General features: G+C 47.2%; 6 protein-coding genes across 6 annotated transcripts; 4 read left to right on the top strand and 2 right to left on the bottom strand.

The window, feature by feature from the left end:
- Positions 1-1356: 1356 nt before the first annotated feature.
- LHYA1_G005274 (uncharacterized protein) lies at positions 1357-2457 on the bottom strand (the record flags this gene model as incomplete). Its single annotated transcript, XM_031150223.1, has 2 exons — positions 1357-1515; positions 1798-2457. The coding sequence occupies 2 exons, from the start codon at positions 2455-2457 to the stop codon at positions 1357-1359; spliced, it is 819 nt and encodes a 272-aa protein (XP_031005915.1).
- A 2816-nt stretch (positions 2458-5273) lies between these two features.
- KIN13B (Kinesin-like protein) lies at positions 5274-5894 on the top strand (the record flags this gene model as incomplete). The annotated part of the gene is made up of 2 exons (XM_031150222.1): positions 5274-5516; positions 5565-5894. The coding sequence occupies 2 exons, from the start codon at positions 5274-5276 to the stop codon at positions 5892-5894; spliced, it is 573 nt and encodes a 190-aa protein (XP_031005922.1).
- A 35-nt stretch (positions 5895-5929) lies between these two features.
- DSK1 (Diatom spindle kinesin-1) lies at positions 5930-6819 on the top strand (the record flags this gene model as incomplete). Its single annotated transcript, XM_031150221.1, has 2 exons — positions 5930-6502; positions 6565-6819. The coding sequence occupies 2 exons, from the start codon at positions 5930-5932 to the stop codon at positions 6817-6819; spliced, it is 828 nt and encodes a 275-aa protein (XP_031005921.1).
- Positions 6820-10440: 3621 nt separating this feature from the next.
- LHYA1_G005271 (uncharacterized protein) lies at positions 10441-11898 on the bottom strand (the record flags this gene model as incomplete). The annotated part of the gene is made up of 1 exon (XM_031150220.1): positions 10441-11898. One exon carries the CDS (start codon positions 11896-11898, stop codon positions 10441-10443), a length of 1458 nt encoding a protein of 485 aa, XP_031005920.1.
- A 795-nt stretch (positions 11899-12693) lies between these two features.
- On the top strand, positions 12694-13872 carry LHYA1_G005270 (Clavaminate synthase-like protein; the record flags this gene model as incomplete). Its single annotated transcript, XM_031150219.1, has 1 exon — positions 12694-13872. One exon carries the CDS (start codon positions 12694-12696, stop codon positions 13870-13872), a length of 1179 nt encoding a protein of 392 aa, XP_031005919.1.
- Positions 13873-24334: 10462 nt separating this feature from the next.
- Positions 24335-25854, top strand: LHYA1_G005269 (uncharacterized protein; the record flags this gene model as incomplete). The annotated part of the gene is made up of 2 exons (XM_031150218.1): positions 24335-24547; positions 24598-25854. The coding sequence occupies 2 exons, from the start codon at positions 24335-24337 to the stop codon at positions 25852-25854; spliced, it is 1470 nt and encodes a 489-aa protein (XP_031005940.1).

Genomic DNA, 25854 nt, shown 5'->3' with positions numbered 1-25854 from the left:
ACGTGATATTATCTCACAACCAATGTATTTGACTAACGTACTGTAACTAATATAGAGAGAGCATAAATACCTTAGAATAATCAAAGTATACATATTTATCACCTAGTATAAATCTAGCATAAACCCAAGCTAATTCTCAGCTGATTTCCTCAAACAGGGTAATTTCCTCCTGAAAATCTTCATTTCCGGCCTAGGAAGTCTCCATAATTCGCCCTAAGATGGCCCCGTTATATGCACATATATATTAAGCAAGCTCGCATCGTGTCACTAACATCCAGGGAGCTCCATATTATATGGCCCAAGAATAAGCCCCAAGCGTATTCGACTCATACAACACGCAATATGACAAAATATGGGTTTGACTAAGTCGACTTACACTAGTCAAATAGGGAAAGGAGTATGAATTGTGCAAAGCACGTTGACTTGCCGGGTACTTCGATCTCCATACAAATGTGGAGGCAGATGAGGTACCCGGCGAGGTCAGCCTAAGTGCATTATTGCTGCATCTATATGTAGCGATAATAACATTTTCTGCCACTTCTATTATGAATAATTAATTGATTCTAAGCACTTTAAATCCTTATTTTGCAATAGCACTTACATTAATACCCGCTAGGATAGGTAAGGAAGAATGTTATATAGACTGATGCATATCTAAAGTTGGGAATAGTTACAAATATGCAAAGGTGACTTGATTTCGCTATTTGTTTTGGTGGGGCTATAAGTCACTTTTCGTTCACTGGTGTGTGCGTTTACTTATGCATTTTATACTTCATCGGATCCTTCCTAAACTATTCAGCATAAATCGGCTTAGCTATTTTTCAAGTTGACTTAGTCAAACCCCTTTTTAAGTCTCAAACTAAGATTTGATGTGGAGAGACGGAACGAACCATGCCATACGACATTGCGTCCATATTTTAGAGCCGCAAAAACTACGGTACAACGGCCAAGCTAGAAGCAGGACCTTCTCGGTAGAAGCCGGATCCTAACTAGTCATGGAGCAAAGAGTGAGCTGCTTTACCTCCGATATAACCGGCAGCCGCAATCACAAGACCTGCTCGAATATCAACTGTTGGAATGCTGCTAGAAAAGTACCAATGATGTCTGTATAATGTAGCTCTACCGACTTCCACTTGGGACATATTATAGCAATTGAAATCGCATATGTGAACACAGACAGATGGCTAGCAATGTTCAGAATACCTTCGCCGCAGCTTTCGCCGCCTACATTAAAATGCAAGCTATCCAACAGGTATTCAGTCAGGACAAGAGTTGCCTCGAAGTCGCAGGATAAAGAGCGACATGCTTCTCTGCGATGATTAATTTGACTGTTGAATTCACGCTTTTTGAACATTGTCAAAATTCGATCCATTGCTTGGTTGCTTTGCAATCCATTGTAGACTCGATGACGTGAAGCAGCATGCCATGAATCGTGATGGCTGTGGTAGTGGTAACGAAGACAAAAAGTTCGAATTGGACCATGACACCAAAAGGGAAAGTGATTGGGCGAAATATCTAGTTGTCGAATCGAAACAGCAATGCCCTAGCTACACAATATATCTACCGCTACTCATCTAAATGCTCATCTACCCCAACCTCCGCTCAATCAATCTAGTGAAAAGGTGTGAATGGCCTCAGTCAAGCCAATAAGTGTACGGCTGACGAGTCAGCCGGAACGCCTGGATGGGTATTATTGCACAATTTACAGCGATCATGTTCCCCGGTAAAAGAAAAGCGCCATCACCCTCTGCGAGGCACAAGCCCCTAGCACCCTCACGAAGCCCCAACTCCTCAAACTATCTCATTTTCATGCTCCTTGATCTCTTCCCGAATTCTCCTCAGCCTGTTCTGCGCCTTCTCATACCCGTTGTAAAGCTCTTGACACTCCCTATCCGCATCGTTGTATTTCTTCCAATCCAGGCCCCCATACGCGCCCAGCTTCTCGTACGAAGCATACGCCTCCTCCTTCGCGATATACGCTTGTCCGCAGCTCATCTGCATGTCCGTCATGCCAGCCCTAATCCTCTTCTCCTCCTTCCTCAACCACTCAATCTTCTCCTCGGGTGTCTTCAAATCCTCGAATTCCTGTCCCCTGAACTCCTTGCGCAAGTAATCTTCCATGTAGTCTATTCCTTTCGGCCCAGTCTCGGACTCGCCGTTGTCTGTGCGAAGAGCATACGATGCACCTCGAATCATGCCGTTGCGCTTCCCGAAGTCGTAGAGGCCATAGGATACGGCGAGGGTGGACACTGAGACGGCCGCTATTTCACGAGCAGAAAACTTTTGCGGGTTGAGATAGCAGTAGGCGGCGAGGCCTGCATAGCCTATGGAGACGATGACGCTGTCGAGGATTCCATGAGGGGCAGAGATGTCAGAGGGAAAGGTAGCCTCATGCTTTTGTTGGCGGATATGGGTGCGTTTCGTGATAACTGAAGGGCGTCGAGTGGATTTTGCCATGATGTGTTTGGTATGTTTGTTGTTTGGAGTTGCTTCAAGGTGGAATTTGGGGAAAGAGCAAAGCAGGAAGTTTCCGGGACGAGGGTGTCATGTATGAACAGGTAAGCAATGAAATCTCTGAAGACAGGACCATGCTAGGGAATATATATCCATCCTATACTCTAGTCAAATCTAGGAAGATAAAATGTGGTTCCTGGCCCACAACGTTATCATAAATTGTGGATATCGGCATGTGCGAGGGTGTCATAGGGTGACTCGGTCCGATACACGTAAATAATTGGAATGAGATAATTCAGCCATCGCAAATTATATATACTGCTACATAGAAGAGTAGAAATCTGGATAGCTTCTGGACCCTTTTGCCTGATCTTTTTTTTGTTAGAAAGGGACGAAATGAGGTTGGCAAAGACTCTGAATGAAAAGGTATATAGCCCACAATGGCCTAGCGTTGGATCGGCAGACTGTGCCCCTACAGACTCACCGTACTTTCTCTTTCTCTCTTCAGCACCTGATGCACCGGATGCACCTGATGCACTGCCAAACGTCAATCACGGTCCGCAATAAGCGTGTTGCATATCTACCTAGCACTCCCTTTATGCTTGCTGTTCCAACTTATTCAAAACTTCCACTAACCACCTACTGTACTTTTCTCGTATCTTTTAAATCTTGCAGTGCGCAAACGGACGGCGAAGTAGCCTAGTGTTGGTTGTTCATTTGTCCCAAATATTTTGGTACTAAGGGCAGATTGATATAAGTTTGATTACTAGTAGTAGTCTCTTGTGAAAATAATTTGACGCGTTCACAAGGTCATACAACAAGGGACGTGAGATTGAGAATGAAGTATACTCAAGGCTAATCAGTCCTTTCTTGGGTATAAAATCTAGAAGAGAAGCCCTAGAGCTGGTGTATCCCAGAAGATGTTGCCATTTTTCTCACCATTGCCAGATGAGGTTGAGAAGGCGGTATTTCCATTGCTATCATCAACATCGCTACCATAACCATCCTCCAAATTGATAAAGTTAGAATCATCATTATCGTCGCCAGCGCCAGCACCAGCACCAGATCGAGATGAAATGGCGAATGGGAGTGTGAGTCTGCAGAGGTCTCTGTATCAGCCACGAATGTTGAGGCCTAACATCGTGAAAAGCTTCTTACCTGAAAATCTGGCCCTCGGTTCTTGATGCTCACGCATCGTTTCTTTTCGTATGGAATTACTGCATCCTCGCCATCTCCGCCGTCCCAAATAGAGATGAATTAGCCGATAAGAGCGCAGGCCTCGACACCCCTCTTACTCTTCTCGTCACCCACGACGGGCGTGTCTTTGCCGTCCCAGATAGAGCCCGAGTTCGTCAAAGGGGGGTGCGTGTCTGCGCATGCGTATTGGAGAATTGAGCTGTTCCGGTTGAGAGATAGGATATATTGGCTTACTGTGATGTATGTGTCTTTTCTCGCCCACTGGGACGGCGGTAGCTGAGGTGGCTAGGCCTAGGGCCGCAAGGAGATCCCAGTGGCCCCTTTTCCGAATTGGTATGGTGTAAGAGTAGGAGTCAAGCCATGGAACGGGCTGGTTTCCTCGCTCTCTTACAGCATCTGCAATTTTGGTAGTATTTACAAGGTCATTACAGCCAAGATAATGGTGGACAGACATTCGGCAGCTCCTGAAGTGGTAAGTTTTCCGAGTCCTGATCAATGCTCCATACTCAACTCAGACCCCACCATGCATGCTTATTGTGGAGTACGTGGGGTACATCCATGGCGATCGGAAGTATGATGTAAGATCTTACTTCGAAGTAAGTGAGTGAACATTGAGAGTGCTTGACTATTGGCCATGCACGATGCTGCTATTGCTTGAGATTCATCTTCCCACAGCTCCAGCTCAACATTCCCACTCCCTGACTCAATATCTTCTTTGACTACTTCTTCGATTCTCTTCTCTTCCTCCATCTCACAATTTTCACACCCCGGCCCTCTTCTCTCACCCCACTTCTTCCATCGATTCATCCCTCACCATCACGTTGTTCATCATCCGCACGAAACACTCGGACTTCGTCTACGAAAAGGCCTCCCGGTCTCCTTCCGACGATGGGACCGCCAGCGAAAAAGCCCAGGGCTCTCTCGCCCATGATCGCTGGCGACTCGCTGCCTCTGACTCTGACTCCCGAAAAGTTAGGCTCCTAGCCATCGTGTTGCTCGTCTGTTCAGGACCTTTAACGTTTAGCTTTTGGGCCTCATCGCGCACCAGTACGCGCACCGCGGGCTATCCAGCCCTCTCTTTCCAGAGCTCATATACTACAAGCCTCCCAAAATCTGCCATCTATCCTCTCAAGGCATAATTGACTCGAAGCCACAGCTCCCGCCCAAGAGATCATCCGCTACGAAGCCGAGGTCTTCACCCAAAAATAAAACCTGAGCTTTCCTCCTGTCCTGGTACCGACAAATCTTTAAAACGATTGAGAGGGCCTTAAACACGCTAGAGCTTTAAATATCACCAACATTTCAAAGTTATTGCGGTTGCCTATTCGTGGTTGTCTACCTACAGTAGCGAGCTAGCCTGACAAAACCCCGCTCCTGCATGAATGTTTACAATTGACACAGGCAGCAATGAACGACAACTCGATCGTATTTAAGAAAACCCATCAAATTTGCTAAAATATTGATTCTTTATGTAATCCGGCACTCCATTTTGGTTTTGTTGGGCATTAAGAGAAAGGACGCACTCCGATATTGATGCTCGGTTTGGGTTGGCGTACGAAGCTTCAGCCTGCCAAGTAGGATCTGCAATACTCAAGCCCTGCGACTCAGTCGCTCCTAGAAAAATGGAGCCTTTCTACCTCAAGAACGTCGCGAAATACCACTCGCTCGTCAACAAGATTGGTCCTACGCTAAAGCCACGGGTATCAACAGGAGAGGCTGGTCCGAACATGATTGTCAGTGCCAGAATCAGACCTCTGTCGAACGACGAAGGCTTCCCCTCTGCCATTTTCCCTCGGTCTAACCAGGAAAATGTGGTGGACATCCATGATCTCTACAATCATCCAAGAGGAATTCCAATACTCAAGGTACGAAGCCTAGCACTAGTACAAGCTGCTGATTTTGAATACTTGCAGTCCTTTGACTACCAGGTAGATCGGCTCTTCAACTCAGATTCAACCACAGAAGAGATCTACGAAGATCTCGTAGCCGACCTAGTCCCCTTTGCTTGGGATGGCGGTATCGGGACTCTCTTCGCTTACGGCCAGACAGGCTCGGGAAAAACATTCACAGTCAGCAGACTAGAGCAACTTGTTACTGAAACGTTAATGAACGGAAGTCTCAAAGGTGAAAGGGAGGTTTATATGACCATCATTGATCTCGCCGGCAACGCCGCCTTCGACCTTCTGAATGAGCGTGCGCCCATATCACTCCTTGAGGACTCCTTTGGAGCACGCAGATGGTAGGGGCAGAAGAGTACCAAGTATACGACAAAGAAAGGATGGGAGAACTGATTGAGCACGCGACCTCTTTCAGAAGGACGGCATCAACTCTCAAAAACGATGCTTCATCACGGTCACATGCTATATGTCGCATCCGGATCAGAGATCCAGCCACTTATTCAGATGGACTTCTGTATATGATCGATCTAGCCGGATCTGAAGGTGCTCGCGACGTTGCTGTGCATGGGGCAGACCGCATGCGTGAGACGCGCGAGATCAACATCAGCCTCTCAGTGCTAAAAGATTGCGTTCGTGGCAAGGCCCAAGCAGATACTCTCACTTCCTCGGGCAGGCGGAAGCCGGGCCTGAAATTGCCACATATACCGTTCCGACAAAGTGCCCTCACAAAGGTCTTAAAGCACGTTTTTGATCCGGCTAGTACCCGAGCGTGCAAGACGGTCGTGATAGCTTGTGTCAATCCAAGTCTTGCGGATGTTGGGTCGAGCAAGAATACGCTGCGGTTTGCGGAGATGCTGCGCGTACTGGCTCCGGCGACTAATAAGACGGATCTTGATCCCAAGGCTCCCATGGATTGGACGAATGCGCTGTTGAAGGAGTGGATCAAAGGAAACGTAAGTCTCATATATTCTTTTTCTATTTAGATATATAAACACTAATATGTGTATATATCTAGTCTGGTACCCCTCCAATCTTACCAAATGTCTTAGCTCCTCGCGAATCAGGTGCCCAACTGTTCATTCTCTCAAGTTCAGAGTTCGAGTACCGATGTCAAAAATGCCCCGGCGTCAGGCCCGAGCAAGCCAGAGCCTTTCGTGCGAAGTTATGGCAAATGCACATCGATTCACAGCAGAATAGCGAGCCATCGAAGAATATAATCAGATCGAGACCCACCGCGTCGGCGGAACCTGACACCATACCTGAAGAGTAGAATGTCCAGCTGTGACAGGTCAAAGAGCTGGAAGGAACATTAGTCGATGCTGGGCAATTGCATAATGCAGCTATCGATGCATGTTAGGGAGGCCGATTCGATAGAAGCAGCTAACGCTCTCTACACGATAAGTCAGTATCACAATCCTCCATCATCCTGGAGGTCTTGGCAGTTGGCAGGTAGTGAATTAGCCGAAGATGGATCTAAAAGAACTGCTTCATAGCTGGAACTGGGTGTTTTAGAATACAGCCGCGCGTGTTGGTCTTCCGGTAACACTCACCAAATGTCTTCTCTAACTAGCTTTCCTGATTACCGCATACATCATTTATCAGGTAGAACACCGCCTCGAGGAATGGGTCTGTCTGCGCTGCACGACATCTATATAATTGTGACTTCCCGCATCTCAAAACCGTGAATAGTATCAAGCGGTATCTCTTCATAGTCGGGAGCATACAACCTGCTCAGTGTATACGTAGCCACTCGTCGGTACGTATCGCCGTCGACTCTGAGAAGGACGATCCCAAAATTTATTCCAAGTTTTAGTAACACAACTTCCAAGGGCCCGTGGCATGCATGTGTCCAGCAGTCTTCATCAGCATCGGGATGGACGAGCAGAGGATGGTCGTCAATTGTCAATGATATGCCACGAATTTCTCCACTTTTCCATTCGTGGTAGGTCTCGCTATCCGTTTTGATCTTGATATCCTCGCACTTTGCCTTAATAACCAGTGAGCCATCAGTGACAGCTCCAAACGGTGCGTTTGGTAAGGTGAGTCTTGTTTTCGCGTCGATGATTTCGATCATCTCCTTGTATGGATCGTCGGGATAGTAGTGTCCATAAGAAATCGGCCCGTCCACCGATGCCCACGCCCAGGATGGAGCTATGTATTCAGGTTGCCTACGACGACGTGGAGTTTGTTCCTGCACCGACCAGCAAAGGCCATTGGGTAATTGTTCCTTTCACAGCCCGGCTAGGTACGTCTTACAATCCTCATTTTGTTCGTGGTATGTAGATGCTATAGCGGAAAGAGTAACAAGTTTATCCAAAGGAAATGTCACTGTAGTGCTGGAATATGTTTCAACTTTCCTATCCCAATACTTCCACTCCTGTCCTTGCGATTGTCGATATGATTCCTTTTCTGTCGTGGTACCGTAACTCTTTCGGCAAGACCATATTAATTCCCGTGAAGAGTAAATCAGAACCCTTTGCGATAGTAGGGATCCTTGGAACGTCCATGACCTCTCATTGATAGGATCTGGGATCTGGTCGGAAATGCTATGTTCCGAAAAAACAACTGTCATTTCTTGCTTTCCGTCAGATGTACGATATTGCAGACCCGTAGGAGGAAATGCCTTGTAGTAGAACGGGCGATGATGAAGAAATCCGTCTTTGCTGCTACGACTGCATGCGGCGGAAATTGTGAAAATAGCATATCGGTATATTGAAGCCCTAGATGCGGTATGATCCTGGATTAGTAATAATTTGATAGACAATGGCATCAGAGTTCTGGAAGTTGCCTACATTGTTGACAGTTCGTTCGACATATCTTCAGGGTCATCTTGAACGATGCACAAGCTATCAATCCATAAGTACGAGGCTCCAAAGCATCGACATACAGTTATAGCATCTGAGATTGTTTGTGGCAGGTCATTGACAGGAATCTCTTCATGGTAAGTATCCAATCGGTCTAGTGTTGTCTTTCAGTGCTGTTCGCCACCCCATGCATAGATTAAGGAGACCCAGGTGTTATATTTCGCCGAGACACGGTTTGTTTCAACAAGCCGCACCGCACCATCCGCACCTAGCTCGAGTAACCTTGTGGGAACAAAATTCGTTGCTGGCATAAGACAGCATGTATGTGAAGAGCGACATTCATCCAACAGCTGCTTAATCACGGCAATGGTTTGATCTGAAGCAATATCGTTGTCCGTGAAGGTGCGGAACATTGACTTGTCGCAAATAGAACCTTTACAGCAGGTTAGCCGGCCTTGTATTTAATTCTCAAATATTCTTGTTAGTAGACGTGCCATATGGGACATGAGGAACGATACCACAGCCAATGTCGTATTCATAGACACGACGAAGGGAATAGAAAATCTCGAGCTGGTTTCCTGATAATGGCAAGACAAGGTAGAAATGCAGGCTACGCATATTATCCAATACCCCATCGAAAAAGCGTCGCTCTTCGCAATAGAACACTCTTGCAAGGGTTCCAACACCCTTCCAGTTGCGCTTTTCCACCCACTTTTGCTCATCTTGGGAAGCCCAAAGGTATTTGAAAAAATTATACGCAACAATTTCCAACGACTGTGCTTTAGTTTGGCCTTGCAAATACCCGTAAAGACCGGACAACCATCCCGGGCTGCTTCAAGGACTTCGGACTTTGTGTGAGGAAGGCGTATAAACTCTATGCTATTCGAGTTACATATCCGTCATCGTCAAGTTCCATGTGATCTTGCCGAAGGATTATCTTCAGGCAATGCCGGCAGGTATGGAGTTCGAAACCGTGCTTCCAGCCGTCGCGCGACAGGTCAATGGTTCCGGCCGACATACTGTTCCCTATTCCCTATTCCCGTGAAGGTGCACACTTTCTAGTAATCGGTAGGCAGCAAGCTAGGTTTTTCAATCCCTTCAATTGGCGGTTGATCAATCAATCTGAAAGCATCTAGTAGATAGGGGGATTTCACTAGTGACTCTGTACAGGATCTTGGAAAATGGCAGGGCTTGGCGCAGGCAATGGTTATTCCGAGTTCCGAAAAGGGCCGAGGAATAATGGTTCGAGCTGTATCATGTGATGAGTCTTCTATCCTAACTTATATCATGGGGCGCTGTGGCGCAATTCTTCATGAGCACTCCGTATTCTGCCCAGCAGAGGCTATCCAAACGACTGCCAAAGATGCTGTTGAAAAAGTGGACAATCCTGGGGAAACTGAACATGTCAACACAGGGAAAAGCAGTGCTGATAACGGGGGGCGGTATTGTGGAGGCAGGTTGTGATTGATGTCGACTGGATGGATGTAGAAGTGCATACAGAGTATAACGCTGCGACGAGATACTATTATATTTCGGTTTGAATGACAGATAGCGCTCTTTACGGTGTTGGATTTCGAGTATTTACACTTACCGGCCATTAGAAGTCACATCAAAAGACTTTCCTTGAATTCTTTCTGGGGCTTGATACCATGCTTCAGTTATGTCACACTTGATGCATGCATTTTGTCAATTCCTTTCAAATTATAACTTTACTATATCCAAAACTCAACATTACCCATCTCAAGGAGATGCCGAAATCAGAGTCCCACGCATTGTTCGGCTCTCTTTTCGCTTGGGAGAGCTGTATTTTGATTACCTAGGCAGCTTCTAGTGCCGTTCTTTCAATCGAAGCGGTTTGTAGGAAGAGTGAGTTCCGTTTGAACGAAACCTGGCTCTTTCCAATGCTCTTGCAAAATACTTACTCCTTGATCAGTATCATGTAGCTGCTCTCTCCGCTGTACCACAGAGTGCCCCGGCATCAACCTTTTTAGCTTGGACGAGAAACAGGAGTCTTCTCCAGACAAAGCCAGCAGCACAAGATACTTCTTCATTCTGCTTGTCCTCGCAAACACCCTGACCGTAGGCTCCTAATTTGCTATCACACCACCTTCCCCACCTTCCCCACCAGCCGCTACTTCCGCATGCTTCTGATCAAGCTTATCAAACTTACGAACAACCTGCAAAGTTGCATAGTATCCAAATGGAAGAGCAAAGAACCAGAACCCCAGATTAATGCTCGCTGTTGCGATTAAGACCGTTGGGACAGCCTGAACTCCGAAACCTACAGCGACGCCAGCGGTCTCAATGCCCCGAAGTAGAGAACTGTAGCGTATTTGATCCCCAGGCGACTCTGAAAGAGTGCCAATGCACCAATAAATGTAATTTTCAACGAGACTCAGGCTGGCACGCTCGATCATGTAGAGTCCGAATCCACGCCCGAAAGAACTCTGGGCACCCCAGTCTAGTACAGGTAGGGTATGACGGTATTCGTTCTGGAGGTAGACAGCCCATATCCAGGTCCCGCTATTGAGACTGGCGATGAAGATATAGGTTACAATAGCCCGTGTTCGGCGGGATTTGGTCCATGGCAGATCAACGAGAGCTCCTCCTAGCCAGGTAGCAAAAGTCCCGATAATAGCAGACAAGAAGCTAGCGAGTGCACGAGAACGAACTGTGAAATAGGTCGCTAGATATGTTCCTGGATATGCTTGTGTCCAGCCAAAATACCAGAAAAGAGGAATCAGCAGGAGAATTGGTTTGCTTATGGCGAGTCGCCACATGGCTTTAGCTTGGACACGCCAGTTGATTCCCCTGGGTGCAGCAATCATTGTGCCATCATCGCGCACTACTTTGTCAGGATTTGAGAGCAGGAATGCAATGAAGAAGCCGAGACATTGGATGGCGATGAACGCTTGATAGGTGCCGTACCCGACCTTCCCCTTTTTATTGACGTTATGATTGATACCGAGGGAAATCGCACCCCCAATAATGTTTCCAAAGTTTCGGAACGTGAACCAAGTTGCAAGGTAGCGACCTCTCTTGTGTTGTTCGGGGTAGCCTACGGAAATAGCTCCTTCAACACTCCAGAAAAATCCCGCAGTGATGCCACAAGCAACTGCCCCAAAGTACACAAACCACGTGGTCCCATACCGATTATTGACATATAATCCTGCGGCATAAAGCGGGTAGCCCAAGGATCCGATAGCCAGTGTCCATCTGAAACCGATGAGGTTCGTGAGCCATGGCCCAGTGAAGCATGTCACAGTCATAAATGCATATAGTAAGGCGTTGGCTGCATTGACAAGATTTGGGCTTTGAGAACCACCAACACCGAGGCCATTCATTGCGCTCCATATTCCAGGCGCGCAGAAAGCGCAGAGGCCAACAACTAGAATTTGGAAGAGCGTACGCCGGAAAAATGGTGGGCGATCTTTCTTCAATGGTACTGGGGGATTATACCTCGATCCAGACGAATCTTCGCTGAGTTCCTCCTTTCCGATGACAAAACCTGTCTTTGCCTGCGCTGGCGCGGAAACGTTCGACATGGCGACAGAGATGGAGATATATTGGTCAAGTCAGTTTGTCAACAAAATGTTAAAAGGAGACAACGTATCACGGGCTGAGTAAAGTCTCTCAACGAAAATGAAAAAGTATACGCTGCTAGCCGCGAGAAAAGGAGATGAAATTCAACAAGACAAGATTTGATATGCAGGCCACTGGTATATGTACTTATTACTCGAAGACTCGCCGAGGTGGACGACTTCACCTTGACCCATTTTACTCAGGAGCACGCAAGTAAAGCAATTCAGACGTGATACGCAGTACGTACTTCCTCCAAACACTTAAAAGCGATCCCTGTAAACTACTCACTCATTGGAAGCCTTTGGAATTATCCCTGTCTACTTGAAGATAACATTCCGCAGAAAGAATGATAATTGGGAGACGGCAGAGGAACCGCTATCTCTGTGAATAGTAAGAGGAGGTAATTTATGTTGATTGCTCTGATATTGACAAATGTAGAACCGATAGCTGGAAATAAACAAATTCTTCCCCAAGACTAAATTCCAGGGTTCCCCACTCTTGAAAGCAGAGTGTGGGGAGGTGGCACGATGAACCATGATTCTGGATTCTATAGTGACACGGATTATGGACTGCGTGATCTTAGCACGGATGATGAAATCTTCATGTGCTTGCAAAGATATCGATGATATAGATAGGTAGGTAGCTAAAGATACCTGCGAAGCATTTTCCTAACGCGATACTGTCAATGTTCCTAAGTAAATCAACCAGCACATCAATATTTCAGATAGTATCGGTTTAATTAACAACATAATTTCATTATGTCTACAGCTATTGAACAACACGCAATTCATGCCCTCAAACTTGATGACTCGCCATCCTCAACACTCGTCTTCGAGGCCTTTGACTTGCCGGCCAGCAACCAGCGTGTACTCGGTGCTCCAGCTCCTAGCGGCACGGTCATCCCTTTGGCTCTGCGTCCATCTACCCCCAACGATGCTGAAATTAGTCTTGATACAGTTGTCGAAACAGTAAAGACTCTCCAGGCAAAGGAAGGGCTATTGACCCAGAAGCTTGCTCGTCACGGAACGCTGCTATTCAGAGGCCTTCCGATTTACAACGCCGAAGACTTCAGCAAGTTTGCCCATGCTTTCGGTTACAAGCCCCACGAGATCATTGGTATTGTGGTGGACCGGCCAATTATTGCCCCAAATGTGGCTCCAGCAAACGAAGCACCAAAGGAAGTACTTATCTACAACCACAACGAATCACCACAAGTCCCACACGCTCCCGAATATATCTTCTTCTATTCGCACAGGGCACCAGCGAAGGGTGGTGAGACTCCTATCTCATCATCACTTGAACTATTCCACCGTGCACAGCAGGAGATCCCAGAGTTCGTGACAGAGCTTTCTGAAAAGGGCATCCTAAGCAAGGTCACCTACAAAGTAGGCAAAGAGTACGAAGGTGGATCCACCTTGCAGCAAGCATTTGGAAAGGATTTTGAGGAAGGAGATGATGAGGTCACAAAGCGCAAGAAGATCGAGGCTCAAATCGCACGGTATGGAAGAGGCAAGCACACGACATGGGAATGGACGGACGACGGCGTTATTCTGACACATAGGCTGCCCGCAATCCGTACCCAACCTGAGACTAAGCTGCCCACTCTTTTCACCGGACTTGCGGCTTACTACAAGTATCTTCACGGCAACAATACAGCGAGAAAGAACGTTACGAGCCAGTTGTTTGGTGATGGAACACCTATCCCAGAAAAGTATCTCGCACATCTCGCAAAGCTCACCGAAGAGATTCGCATGCTTCACAAATGGCAGCGGGGCGATGTACTGGTCTTTGATAACATCATCGCCCAACATGGAAGAGAGCCATGGGAAGGCGAACAGTCAGATCGTGTTGTCCTTGCAAGTCTTTTTGATGGTGAAGTACCTGGTGCATATAATTCTGAGGACTGGGCTCAAGTTGTTCAAGCTCTTGACGGTTAGGATCTGGTTTGCAAGGTCACATAATAAGGGATGTGAGTGATTCCTGAGAATGAAGTAGTACTCAAGGCTAATCAGTCCTTTCTTGGGTATAAAATCCAGAAGAGAAACTCGACTTAGTTATCCTAGTGAGAATTGCCATGACCCTCTTTATTGCCAGATAAGCCATCATTATCAACCTCATCATCTTCATTGTCCTCACCATCCTCATCATCCTCATCGCTATCCTCAGAATCACTGCTGTAGCCTGTCGTAACCCGCACCATTTAATTTTTCGTGCCACCACGTCTTCGTGGAGCTGTCCCAGTTGTCTTTATCGACCTCTGGTATCAGGTCCACCAAATCATCTGGGATAACATAGTCGCCTGCGATTGAAAGTTCGTCACGAGGACTTCCACGTGGAGGGAATATGTTTCCCTATCCGTCTTTTGATCGAGCCCGGAAGCGCCAAAGGGTACCATCAGAGTTAGTGATGATGAAATGGCCGTTTCCTTCTTCGACCTTATGCTGGATGGCCGTCTTCGTTAATTCAACACCTGCTTTCTGTCCTTCGATCCCAATTTCCCGCTGGTCTAAACCAGAATGAGCATTCAACTCGGTCACAGTAATAGTAACACGGTTCTTATTTGCCTCTTGCTTTAGGAAAGCCCAGTCGTCCTGATAGAGATATTGTCCTCCTATGTAGTCAACTGCGATCCCATCAAAGACCATGCCCTCGGTGGGCGATATAACGTGAGACACTAGGCTGACAAAGTGGAATTCTGGAATATCTTCCTCAACCCAGAGATTAGAATCGTCGAAGAAATCGTATGTGGTCATTATGCTTTTGCCACGTTTGACATCGCGAATATCCGATTCCAGGCGTGCTCTGAACGACTGATCATCCCAATGCTCTAGGTGCGAACCCATCTGCAAAAGTCCTAGACCGTTTGTCGTAGCAGCGCGAAAGCTTGTAGTGACGGCATCTGATCCTGGGGAATTTCGTAGAGCGCAGACCGAACGATAATATAGACCTTTTCAAGTCCTGCACACCCCCAAAAGGTATCATACGGGATACTCAAATAGCCTTGTCCGTCATCGTCAGACTGGTCATCTTCAAGCTCCTGAGCATACTCAGATACTGGCAGCGTAGGCTCCACCAAACCTTGAAGGATTTGGATAAATCCATATTTATCTCCAAAGTCGGAATCACAGCAATGCTGGAATCTCTCATCGCAGATAAAAGCGACGTTTGCAATAGGCTCTTGGTGCGCAGGAACAGCAAAAAAGTCGATTAACGTGCGAATGCAAGTTTTCTCTCCGAAGTAAAGGACATCTTTATCAAAGAGGTATACTTTGACGGCATCGCCACGAGAACCAAAAGTCCGTGGCTTGTATCCGGCCTTAAGTGCAACAGAGCGAGTCTCTCTGGATACATGAAGCATCGACAGTATTTGTCGAGACTTTAAGGAAACTGTGTATCTACGGCGGTGGTCGCTCGGCTCACTCTCCAGGTCTTCTAGTTCAACTATTCGCCCAGTCTCGACCCTAATATTCCAAATCATGAGTCGTAGTTCGATTGGAAGTCCGCCGAATGGGCGAAAAGTTTGTAAGGGGACTCCAGTTTGGTTGACCGAGGGCTGTATTCGTACCATGTTGGCATACGGGTCCTTCGAATTGAGCTTGAGTCTCCTGCGGCAGCAGCGACTGGCCATGGGCGGGGTCGTTTTCATCCTCGACAGCTTCGTGGCTCTGCAATTCGGAATAGGTTGTGTTATTGTGACTACTATCTGCGGGATCGTTCATTGCCTTTAGTTGCAAGAGTCAGCTAACAGCTAAGTATGCTCTACGTTGGCTTAAATAGCATACCTGATAAAGTTCGTTCCTACCAGGAGATGAACTAGGCTCGCTCATGGCTTGGTATTCGTTAAATAGTAGAAATAACGAAATAGATAAAGGCTGGGATCTTGATGGAAGTGGATGGCACCTTGATTCTTTGAAAACTTACTCCCAAAGTAATTAGATACCAGAAAGATTGTGCTTGCTGCGGGGAATAAGTGCAAAAGGAAGCAAAAAAAGGAATTGAATAAACATGCAGGAAAGCAGGCCGATAAGATGACAGGCTCCGTATCTTCCACCGTGGCATATTCATGTGCGTCTAATTTCCAACGCACTTAGCGCCTAAGAAAACCTCTTGCTAAATATATATTCTACCCAGGTATAGGGCTTTCTAACGACTAATCTTTATCTTTCCAGACAAGTTCTAGATAAAGTAGTCTTACTACTATAGGGAAGTATCACTTGAATGGTTTCTATGCTTTTAGTAGATATAGAGCTTGTATTGAAGATATTTAGGCATTTCGGCGCCGATTTCACATTTACTAATATAGAGCTTTTCATGAATATACCTAGTTAGTCTTTATCCCAAAATGCGAGGCAATCCAAAAATCGTCACATAACTCATAGCATACAGTGGACTGACCATGACCTATATATTTGACTCCTCGCTGTCCTTTAGGTTCCAACGTTGATTTCCTTGTAATATATTATATCGGTGAGATATATGCCCACCATTCCACTAAACTCTCGTTTGAGCTCCATAGAAATTGGTCATTTGGTTACGAAATCTAGCTACTATTTGCTTTGTCATCGTTGCTAAGCTATGGTAGCAAGCCTTTATCAGAGCGCTGTATGAATTATGGCCGAAAGTCTTTATCAAGCCATGGTTTGCTGTCCTTTGGCACACAAAGTTACCACTTTCTCAGATTGAGATAAAACATAATAGGATTAATTGCTATTATGTTAAGTAGAAAAACGCGTCAAGTTTTCTCGGTGCACTAAACTAGCCACGAGCAATTCTTGATGAAGGAGGTTTTGAAGACGGAACAGCAGGTAGGAAGCACAAATATCGAGTAGCAGTCTCTTAAGATGTTAGATGAGTGGTTTATTCGGATTACCTGCAGCTCGTTTTTAGTACAAAGAACCCTAAAGCTTTCTGTGAAAGTAGCGCCGGATGATATGCTTGTCTGAAGTTCTTCTGGATATAGTACTTAATACATTTTCTGAAAAAGGCCTGTCAAACTTATTCTAGTCAATAGTCAAATCCATCTCCGCTGAACTATGACCTCAGAATCCTTTCTATACCAGCCGTCCTTGTCCCACCCCAACTTCTTAAACTCAGAACCAATCTGGTTTGTATGTACCCAAAGCCCACCTTCTTGGCTCAACTTCTCCTCGATAGCTCTTTTAGATTGAATGATCCCATCCCTTGATCCTTCAAAGCAGATCTCAAATACATACTGTCCCAGGAGACGATCCCTAGTTTCGGGTAACTTAAGCTTCCCAGGAGAGGTCCATGTACCGATAGTCAAATGATAGTTCTCCTGTAAATACTTTAAGAAATCAAAGTCGGGATGAGCAAGATATTCGATGGCCGCGCTATTAATCCCCATGCTGTCATAGACCAAGTCTTCAGAGTAACTCTGTGGTGCTAAGCTGGAAAAATGAAACTTGGGCAATTGGTCGCCGACCCATCGATTCTCATCATAAGACGACATGGGGTCGCCATCGCCTATACGATCCATCCTTCGCTCCAGAAGGTATCTTTCATGAGTCTGCTTATGTGTCAGGCCACACGTGGTAGCAGCGCGGAGGCCAATACCATAGTCTACATCTCCACCCGCAAGTTGACATTGCTGCGTATCCGTAACCATGTAAATGTTTTTAACGCCTGGACACCCGTTGTGAAACGTGCTGAGGCCATCGGTGAAGTTTGCGCGGTCGATGCCGTGGAGAGCTAACAAATCATAGACGGGATCTTCGGGTTCGTCCTCGAAGTTATGACTGAAACATTCTCTGTCACCGGTCCAGACTGCTATATTCGGAATATCACGACACTTGTGTCCAAATATAGGATTGAAGAGGTACACCAGCGTAGCAGTACAGCATAGCTTGCCGAAGTATACGATGTCTATCTCGGGCCGCCAATAGACTGGATTCCTGTTAGATTCGGCGTCATTTGACTCGACTTCGGTGTCGAACGTTCTCCTGTCGTAAATTTTGTATGCCTCGTCGTAGCTTCCCTTGCAGATTGTGAACGCCTAAATAAGAATAACTTCGAGTCAGCATTGCCTATCGTAGTATACTTCGGAACTAGGAGACTGCTCGACCGGTCTTGAAACTTCCCCCCAAAGATTTGAAATATGTGACCGTCTATTAAAAGCTGACTTACTGCGGGAATCTCTCGTGACTTATCACTGACACGTCGATAGTAATGCCTCCGTGTTTCTTCGCCACTCTCGTGATGTTGAAGTTTAAGTAAGGGGTTGTACTTTCTTAGCAATGGAGGAATCCCTCTGTTCTCAGGGACCGCAGGCATGACATCTTCGTTCTCGAGTTCGATAAGACGAGGGGGTGTCATGTAAATGTGAAACCTCCAGATCAATGCTTGCAGTTCGGGAGGGAGTTTGATGAAGAAGGAAAATTCTCCCCTGAATTTATTAGTAAGTAGTAACTAGCATTTATAGACCCCATACCTGTCCTCATAGCTTTCCTCATCGCTTTCCTCATCGCTTTCCTCATCGATTTCGTCACTCTTTGTATCATTGTCGATCTTCTTGAGGTCGTCATTGCTCGTGTTAAGCTGTGCGAAAGCCTCAGCCTCGGTCGACTGGTTGTTGTTTAGAGATCGATGTAGAGCTGCATTCAAACCAGTCAAGTCTCTTTCCGAGTTCAAGATCGGCCGATGATTGTCAAGGGATCGCCGCAGAGCTGTATTCGAAATGGTCCACTTGCTTGCCTGGTCTCTGGTCGGAGAGCCTGCGAAAAGTAGTATGTTAGCTTTGGTTCTTATTTAGCAAAATCACAGACATGTCGCGTCAACCCAAGTGTCGTAAGTCGTTATTCAAATAGATCCTTTAGTCTGCAGACGCCTCGGACATTTTGGAAGGGTGTATATAACATAGTAGGGACGATCTTACCATTTGTGATTTGAAGTCTACCTAAATTCGCCATGTAGCCACCTTTGCTGCCGTTATTATGGCGAGGAATAGAAGGGTTGGTAGACATGAGAGGGTTTGTTGCAGACTATGATATATAATGTTAGCTGAGCCGCAACTGCAGAGGTGTCGAATCGAAGTAGGTACGTACAGGAGGACCTTGTGTTGCGAAGTAACGAGCATCTTCTTTCATTTCGATACTGTCTTCAGGAACATTTGTACCTAGACAACACAAGGCTGAGACCAAGGGTTTTGCGCATCGATATACTAGCTCTAGGCAAGCCATAATCGAGTAGGGTAAAGGTAAGCCAAAAGGTTGTTCTTGATGGCGTCGAGGATTGCAAAAGCTCAGATAATGGGAATCAAGGAGAGATTGATATCTGGGCTTTGATAGCAGTTTTCTAAGTTGTTTTTAGCGTCTTAAATAGCTACTGGTGAATAAACAAAAGTGGACGCCCGTCCCTCATCTACATATCCGATGCAGACTTTTCAGGAAAATCCATGGCACTTCGCAGAATTTTCGACAAATAACGTCTATTACACTCATTAAAAACTTTCATTCTATACAATAAGCCGAGAAGAGACTCGGTATATGTTTTTTACATTTAAAATCCTTCAACTTTGCCAGCCCGGGCTTTGTTTCTTCCCCATCGTTCGCCCAATCACTTTCAAAAATACGCGCATCAGGACAGCAAAAAGCAGACTACGACGGCTACAGAGTTAGAATATATCATCAAGATAAGATCACTGGGAAGTGTCTTCTAGAAAGCACGCTTGATCATCTTTGAATTTCGAGGCCTCTCTGGAGCAATCCGACGGTGGGCTCCAGTGTGCGCAAACCTTCGCCGTTTGCTCTGACACTCAACAAGACCTCACTTTACAATCACTTTATCATACAATGATTGCTAACCAACATCTCTTTACTTGCAGATCCTTGGAATACCTAAGAAGTCAAGCCTCCGCTTTGCAAACGCTGTCACAAACATAGGGCAAATCTCACGCGACGAAGGACCTCTCCTCTACTACCGACCTACAAACTGTCACAGACACCTCTATCCCATCAATCTAGCAAGAACAAGAGATACTACCGTCTCGAACAAACCCTCAATCCACAAACCTTTGTCGCGCAAGCACCCATGCTGATTGTCACCTAGCCCGCACCTCCTTCCACAAACAACTACGATTCCCACAAACAATTTACAAAGAGGAACAAATATCTGGGCTACTGCAATTATGATGGATGGATACTTTATACATACTCGTCGACCTTCCTCGTCACTTTCCTCTTCCTCCTTCTTCTTCTATCGACTTCACGATTGGGGGTCAACAAAGGGAGACAAAGTTGAGGACACAATATACATAGGATTGCCCTAGCTACTGCGCACTTCTATCTGCATCTACTGGTGTCTTAGATGCTGTGTGAGCAGTGGACGTGGGGTCGGTGATGGAGTGTTGTTGACTTCCCGAGCGGCAGCCCCTGGAAACTAAACGAGCACGTGACCGATCCAAGCTTTGTGGGCTCTGAACAGCATTCTCTTCAGAGTGCTGGCAGAAGCGTTCTTTGCAGTGAAATAGGAAACGCAGCTTCTTGTGTTATGTCGCGGCTTGTCTCTTCACTCTACATACTGCATAATTTCGCACCAGCTTCCAAATCAGAGTCCCCAGCACGACGCGGAATGGCCAAATTATTTAGAGATCACTTAACTATATTTCTACAACGAGTCCATTATTCTATACACAAACAATACACATAATTGCCAGAGCACCTTAGGCTGGTCAAGGCGCATGCTTTATTACATACGTTTAGACCTGCCAATTTTATTCTGATTTGTATCCCTCAGTGGCACATTGCGCAAGCATGCGCAACGAGACTTCATTAATACCCACGTCCATGCACCCTGCAGCAATAGATGATTATATCAAGAGTATTTGAAATTTGAACTAGAAAGTCGAACACTCGAAGCAAGCATGTCTTAGGAAGGCTTTGGAGCAGGAATAATGATCATGTGCGTGACATCCCATCTATGAATTCCACATTCCCATCCCCTGTACGAATACTCATTGATTGAGCTTCCGTAGGTCTGATCCTGCCAATAGCCTCATGTGGTCCGACGACGGCGACCCTGCCCGCGGTAAAATGCGGTATTCAAGTTGTCATTGCTCCGAACCACTTCCGTTTTCCACATCGAGAAAAAACTTCTTCCTCAATCTTTGCTTTCCCACGACGGACACAACGTCTTTCGTACGACCGAGCACTTGTCTTTCTTGATTCTACTTCAATAACACCTTCTTCTTGCTAGTCGCCGAAGCCTTCTTCGATTAAGCAGTGGCCAGCACCAGAATGGCTAGACGGAGTAAAGCAAACAAGATGGCCAGCACCAGCGCCAGCGACGCGAGCAACAACACGAGCATGAATGGGGCAGAAATTCGCCTCAGCACCATAACCAAGCTATGGGAAGCTTTGGGAAAGCTCCTGAGGAAGTCCCTGCAACTGCGGCTGCATCAGCTCTGAGTATTTTATTCTTGCGAGTCTCAACCCTCATCCAAAGCCACCTGCTTCCTTCCCTTCCAACTCCATCTGACCCTCTTTGTACTCCCTTTTCTGTTCTCTGCCACAGCTATTTGCTAACTATAATCAGAGGTCCTGGGCTACCATAGCATCTGGCAGTGTATCTGCATCAGCCTCCAATCCAGCTGTTGCTACACCAACCATTCCAGTGAGTGTTCAAATACCCCATTCGCATCGATCCAAGCTAACTTTGATGCCTAGCCTATGATCCACAAGACCGGCAACACAGGGGTGAACACTGGTAGTTCCCCTTTGAGCATGGCTTCAGTGGTTAATTTGCCTAAGACTTCTGTAGGTCTACCTGTGTTTCACCCATGCTCTCTAACATATGCTAACTCGTTTTTAGGGACCTCCACTCAGCAGTCTTGACAAGTCAATGGCTAGCATCAAGGCTAAGATGGAGGAGATGAAGCTTGCCCAAAGCGGGTCAAGGTAGGAACTAAATTCAGGTGTCATGGATGATGGCTTTGCTAACTTGAGTTCAGCGCAAACAACCGAACTGGAGCATCGACGTCCTCTACACATGTAGACTCCAAATCTAACCAAAGCAGAGCACAGTCGAACAAGAAGAATCCGAAGAATGATAAAGGAAAGGGGAAGGCTGAAGAAGAGGAAGCTCCTAAGTAAGATCAGATCCTGCCCTAGTAAATTCTTGCTGTTGTAATGGCTAACAGACAATTTATAGTGAGTTCGGCGACTTGCCCGCTGAAGTCAGAGTTAAGATCTGGCGCATGGCCATGGATGTCCCCCGTATTATCGAGATCGAGAAGGGTCCTGTCATCCGAAATGGGTTCACACTGGCAACAAGCTATCCGATATGCGGAGATCACGGATTGCATCGCGTTGCCCCTCGGTCTCGTCAGCCTCCGGTCTTCTTTAGCATCAACTATGAAAGTCGAGAGCAGGCACTCAAAATTTACGAAAAGCGCTCTTTTGATACCCAGGAGGGAAGCCACGACATATACTTCAATCCACGAGCCGACATCCTTTATTTCGGCGAGAAAACCTGCGTCACAACGTTGTTGCATGTCTTCATGGGCGCCGTCTATGAAGGTCTCACAATCTCGCGTGTGGCCATACTTTCAAGCGGAAACCGCACTAACTGCTGCAACTGGGACGAGCCTACGTACGGTGTCGATGGTGGGGTTACCATCATGCAATCTCTCCATGGGTTTCATAAGAGCATCCTAAGCTGGCAAGGCAAACCTCGGTGGCCGGGCTGCCCAAGTTTAAGGGAGGTATATTGGGTCACGCCTTCTCACCTCTGGGAGCCTGCCCCGGGACGAGTCGATCCTGACTTTCAGAGTTTTCGTGCTCCTTCCACTGATGGGATCACTAAGGGCCAAATCAATTTCAAGGATCGGATTATGCGTGACATCGAGCGCGTTGAGAATGATCTGGTTCTGGGGAACGTGGGACGGAATTTTTGGGTCGGTGAGAATAAGCCGACGTTTGAGTTTGTGAGTTTGGCTCCGCCTGACATGGCCAAGACTTTGGAGACTGAGGAGAGGGTGCATGAGGCTTTTGAAATTACCATCCCGCAACACAAGTATTTGGGTCGACGAAACTTTGCGGCCCTCATCGATATCGAGCGCAGAACCGGCTGCGACGTTCTTCTGTCCAGATTTGATTTTCCTGGGGAGGGACGCGAGGTAGGATTGGTTGGGGATAAAAAGGCTGTTGCGAAGGCAAGGAAGGCCGTAGAGGACAAATTGGCGAAGATGGAGAATGCTGAACAGAGGTTCTAAGGAGGAAGCCAACTGAGTTGAGCGAATTGATAAGAATCTTGAAGCGGGACGGCCGGTGAGAGGAGATTTTTGGTTTGTTTTTGGCCATGGGTACTCGCAATATGCCCACACTGTATATCCATGCTGAGAATTTGGATAAGCAGCAAGAACCATAAACAGAGACTAGAGCAATACAGAAAACACTTGACAATGCAAATACTAAATAAACCCCAAATAACAAGACGGGATGCTGATTCTACCAATCTCGGACAACAAAGAGCCAGAGGGAGAGAAGGACTTCCTTGTCTCAAAACCTGGATACCAACGTCAAAGGCGCACTTTCCCTGATAGAATTCTCTAATTCCAAAGCACGACACGTGGAACACTAATTCCAAATCCGAGGCTGAATATCGCCACTGAGAAACCTCGTAAGCCAGAACGGTGAACGGCTGATAAACACCGGTAGACCCGGAAAGCAAAAGACATTGGTTGCGTGGAGCAACGGTTTTCGGTCTATGCAGAAGCCCGCAAGGTGATACGCATACACATACGTCCTTCAGTTCGTTGATCTGACATTGAGTCCGAAGTGTATACTCCATCCCCAGACAGGCAGGACGTGTAACTATTTATGAAGTTTGGCAGCTGCGATCAGATCGTACTTGGGGGTTTTGCGCAGCAGCTGCAGCCACACGAGATGAAAGGAGTGGGGGGCATCAGCCACGTCTTTAAATACTATCCGGGCGTCTAGCTGCAGGGGTTAGTAATCAATCCGCGACTCCTATTGGATGAGATGGCCGACCCCCGCTGTAAAGAGCTGCAGCGCCCGGCCTGGCCGCAGTTGTCGTACTCGTTGCCTCACCATCCTGGATATTCATCTGATGAGTATCCAGACCAGGATCCGTACCAACATCTCCTCACAGAATAATTCGTTCATTTGCTCGAATATTGCTTCATATACCTACTACCTTGTTACTATACAATTGATACAATGCAAGCAAGATTCTGAGCCGCTCCCACCCTCACCTCACGATCCAGTCCTGCCGATCCCCTTCCAACATTTCTCTTAACGTCAGCCTGGACCAGTAGCACAGGATATAAGCCATTCAGTGCCCGTCACGAAGGTGCACGAAGGTGGACATTATTTGTCGCTTCTCAATCGTGGATTGAGTCCTGCGCTGTTTTCTACAACCACAATGCGTTTACCTGAATCATCGGTGTTGCAGCAGCGGCAAGGAGATGGCCCATCAGCGGGAGGTGATGATGGTGGTGGAGGTGGAGATGGTGCAAGCAGTACGAGTCTTGGGTCGATAACTCCCACTTCAACGCCAACATCTACATCTACGTCTAGCCCCTCTGCTACCTCGAATCCAGAGTCAAAGCACAGCTCAGCACCACCAACCGTAGGAGTAAGTCTATCCAAAGTTCACCGTCGAAGCTTCATCTAACAAACATGTAGATAATCGTCGGAGTCGTGGCTGGCGTCCTAGGCCTCCTCCTCCTCTTCTTCGCCCTCCGCCAAACCCGCCGAAAACACAAGAACCCAAAATACATCCCCAAACCCCTCAAGCAAGTCTGGCAGAAATGGGAACCTCGGTCCTGGTCATCCCACCGGCGTCTGCCCGACACAAACGAGCATCTCGAGCCCATATCAACAATCCAATCAAGAGCTTCTGTCAATACCGCTGGGCCTACGAGTACTATACCTACAACAGCAGCCACAGCAGCAGGCGGCGTTGACCGCAATACCTCAGTGCGCAGCGTGATGACATTGCCCGCCTATAACCCAGCCCCGAACTCCAACGAGCAAGTCCTGGGCCGTGAAGGCGAGCGCGGTGGCATTGACGTCGTGGTTGAGCAACCAGAAACCATCGACGAGGAAGAAGCACAGCGTGAAGCCGAAATGGAAGCTTTATACCAAGTCCGCCTAGCGCGTCGCCGAGAAAACGAGGAACGCGAAGAGAGGAGACAACAACGACGCGAGGCGAGGGAGAGGGGCGATACTGCTGCGCTAAGGGAGATTCAAGCGAGAGCCCGCGCAGGGAACGCTGCGAGTGCGGGGAGGAGCTTGGAGGAGTTGAGGGCGGAGCATGAGAGGGTTAAGAAAGAGCGCTCGCGGGCGGTGTCATCGGTTTCCTACGCGGATCTGGGTGTTGCGAGGCATGATGGCACGAGGCTGCGTGCTAGCAGTATCGAGAGCGAGCGTGAGGGCTTGCTGGGCGATGCGGCTAGTATTGCAGCGAGCAGCCATTATCACCGCCGGGAGAGATCCGCGAGTTCGGTTATCAGTATCGATACGAATAACTCTGATTTCCCATCTCCAGGATTACCGCGCGCGAGAGCGGAAAGCCCTTTAACGAGAGCCAGTACGAGACAGAGCCAGAGTGAGGGCTTGGCGGGCAGTAGTCCCGAGATGATTGAGCATGAGGATGTGCCGCCGAATAGTCCACCGGAGTATGAGAATATTGCTCTAGAAACACCACATTCCGAAGAATATGAAGGGCCGCCGCCGGGTTATACTAGTCCGGTGGCAGAACAGGGAGAGGGGAGAGCGTTTTTTGAAAGTCGGAGTGGGAGTGGGAGTCGGAGTTCGAGGGGTGTAGGTGGGACACCTCAGCTACCCAGTTTGAGGTTAAGTAACTTGCCGAGCATTCAAGTTGATCCGTCAAGTCCAGTTGTAAGGAGTATTGATGAGGAAGGAGAACATCATCAATAA

The sequence above is a fragment of the Lachnellula hyalina genome (assembly GCF_007821495.1).
Source record: "Lachnellula hyalina strain CBS 185.66 chromosome Unknown contig00054, whole genome shotgun sequence".
Classification (NCBI taxonomy): Eukaryota; Fungi; Ascomycota; class Leotiomycetes; order Helotiales; family Lachnaceae; genus Lachnellula; species Lachnellula hyalina.
Note: the sequence above shows the minus strand (reverse complement) of the source record. Positions and strands in the feature narration are given on the sequence as shown.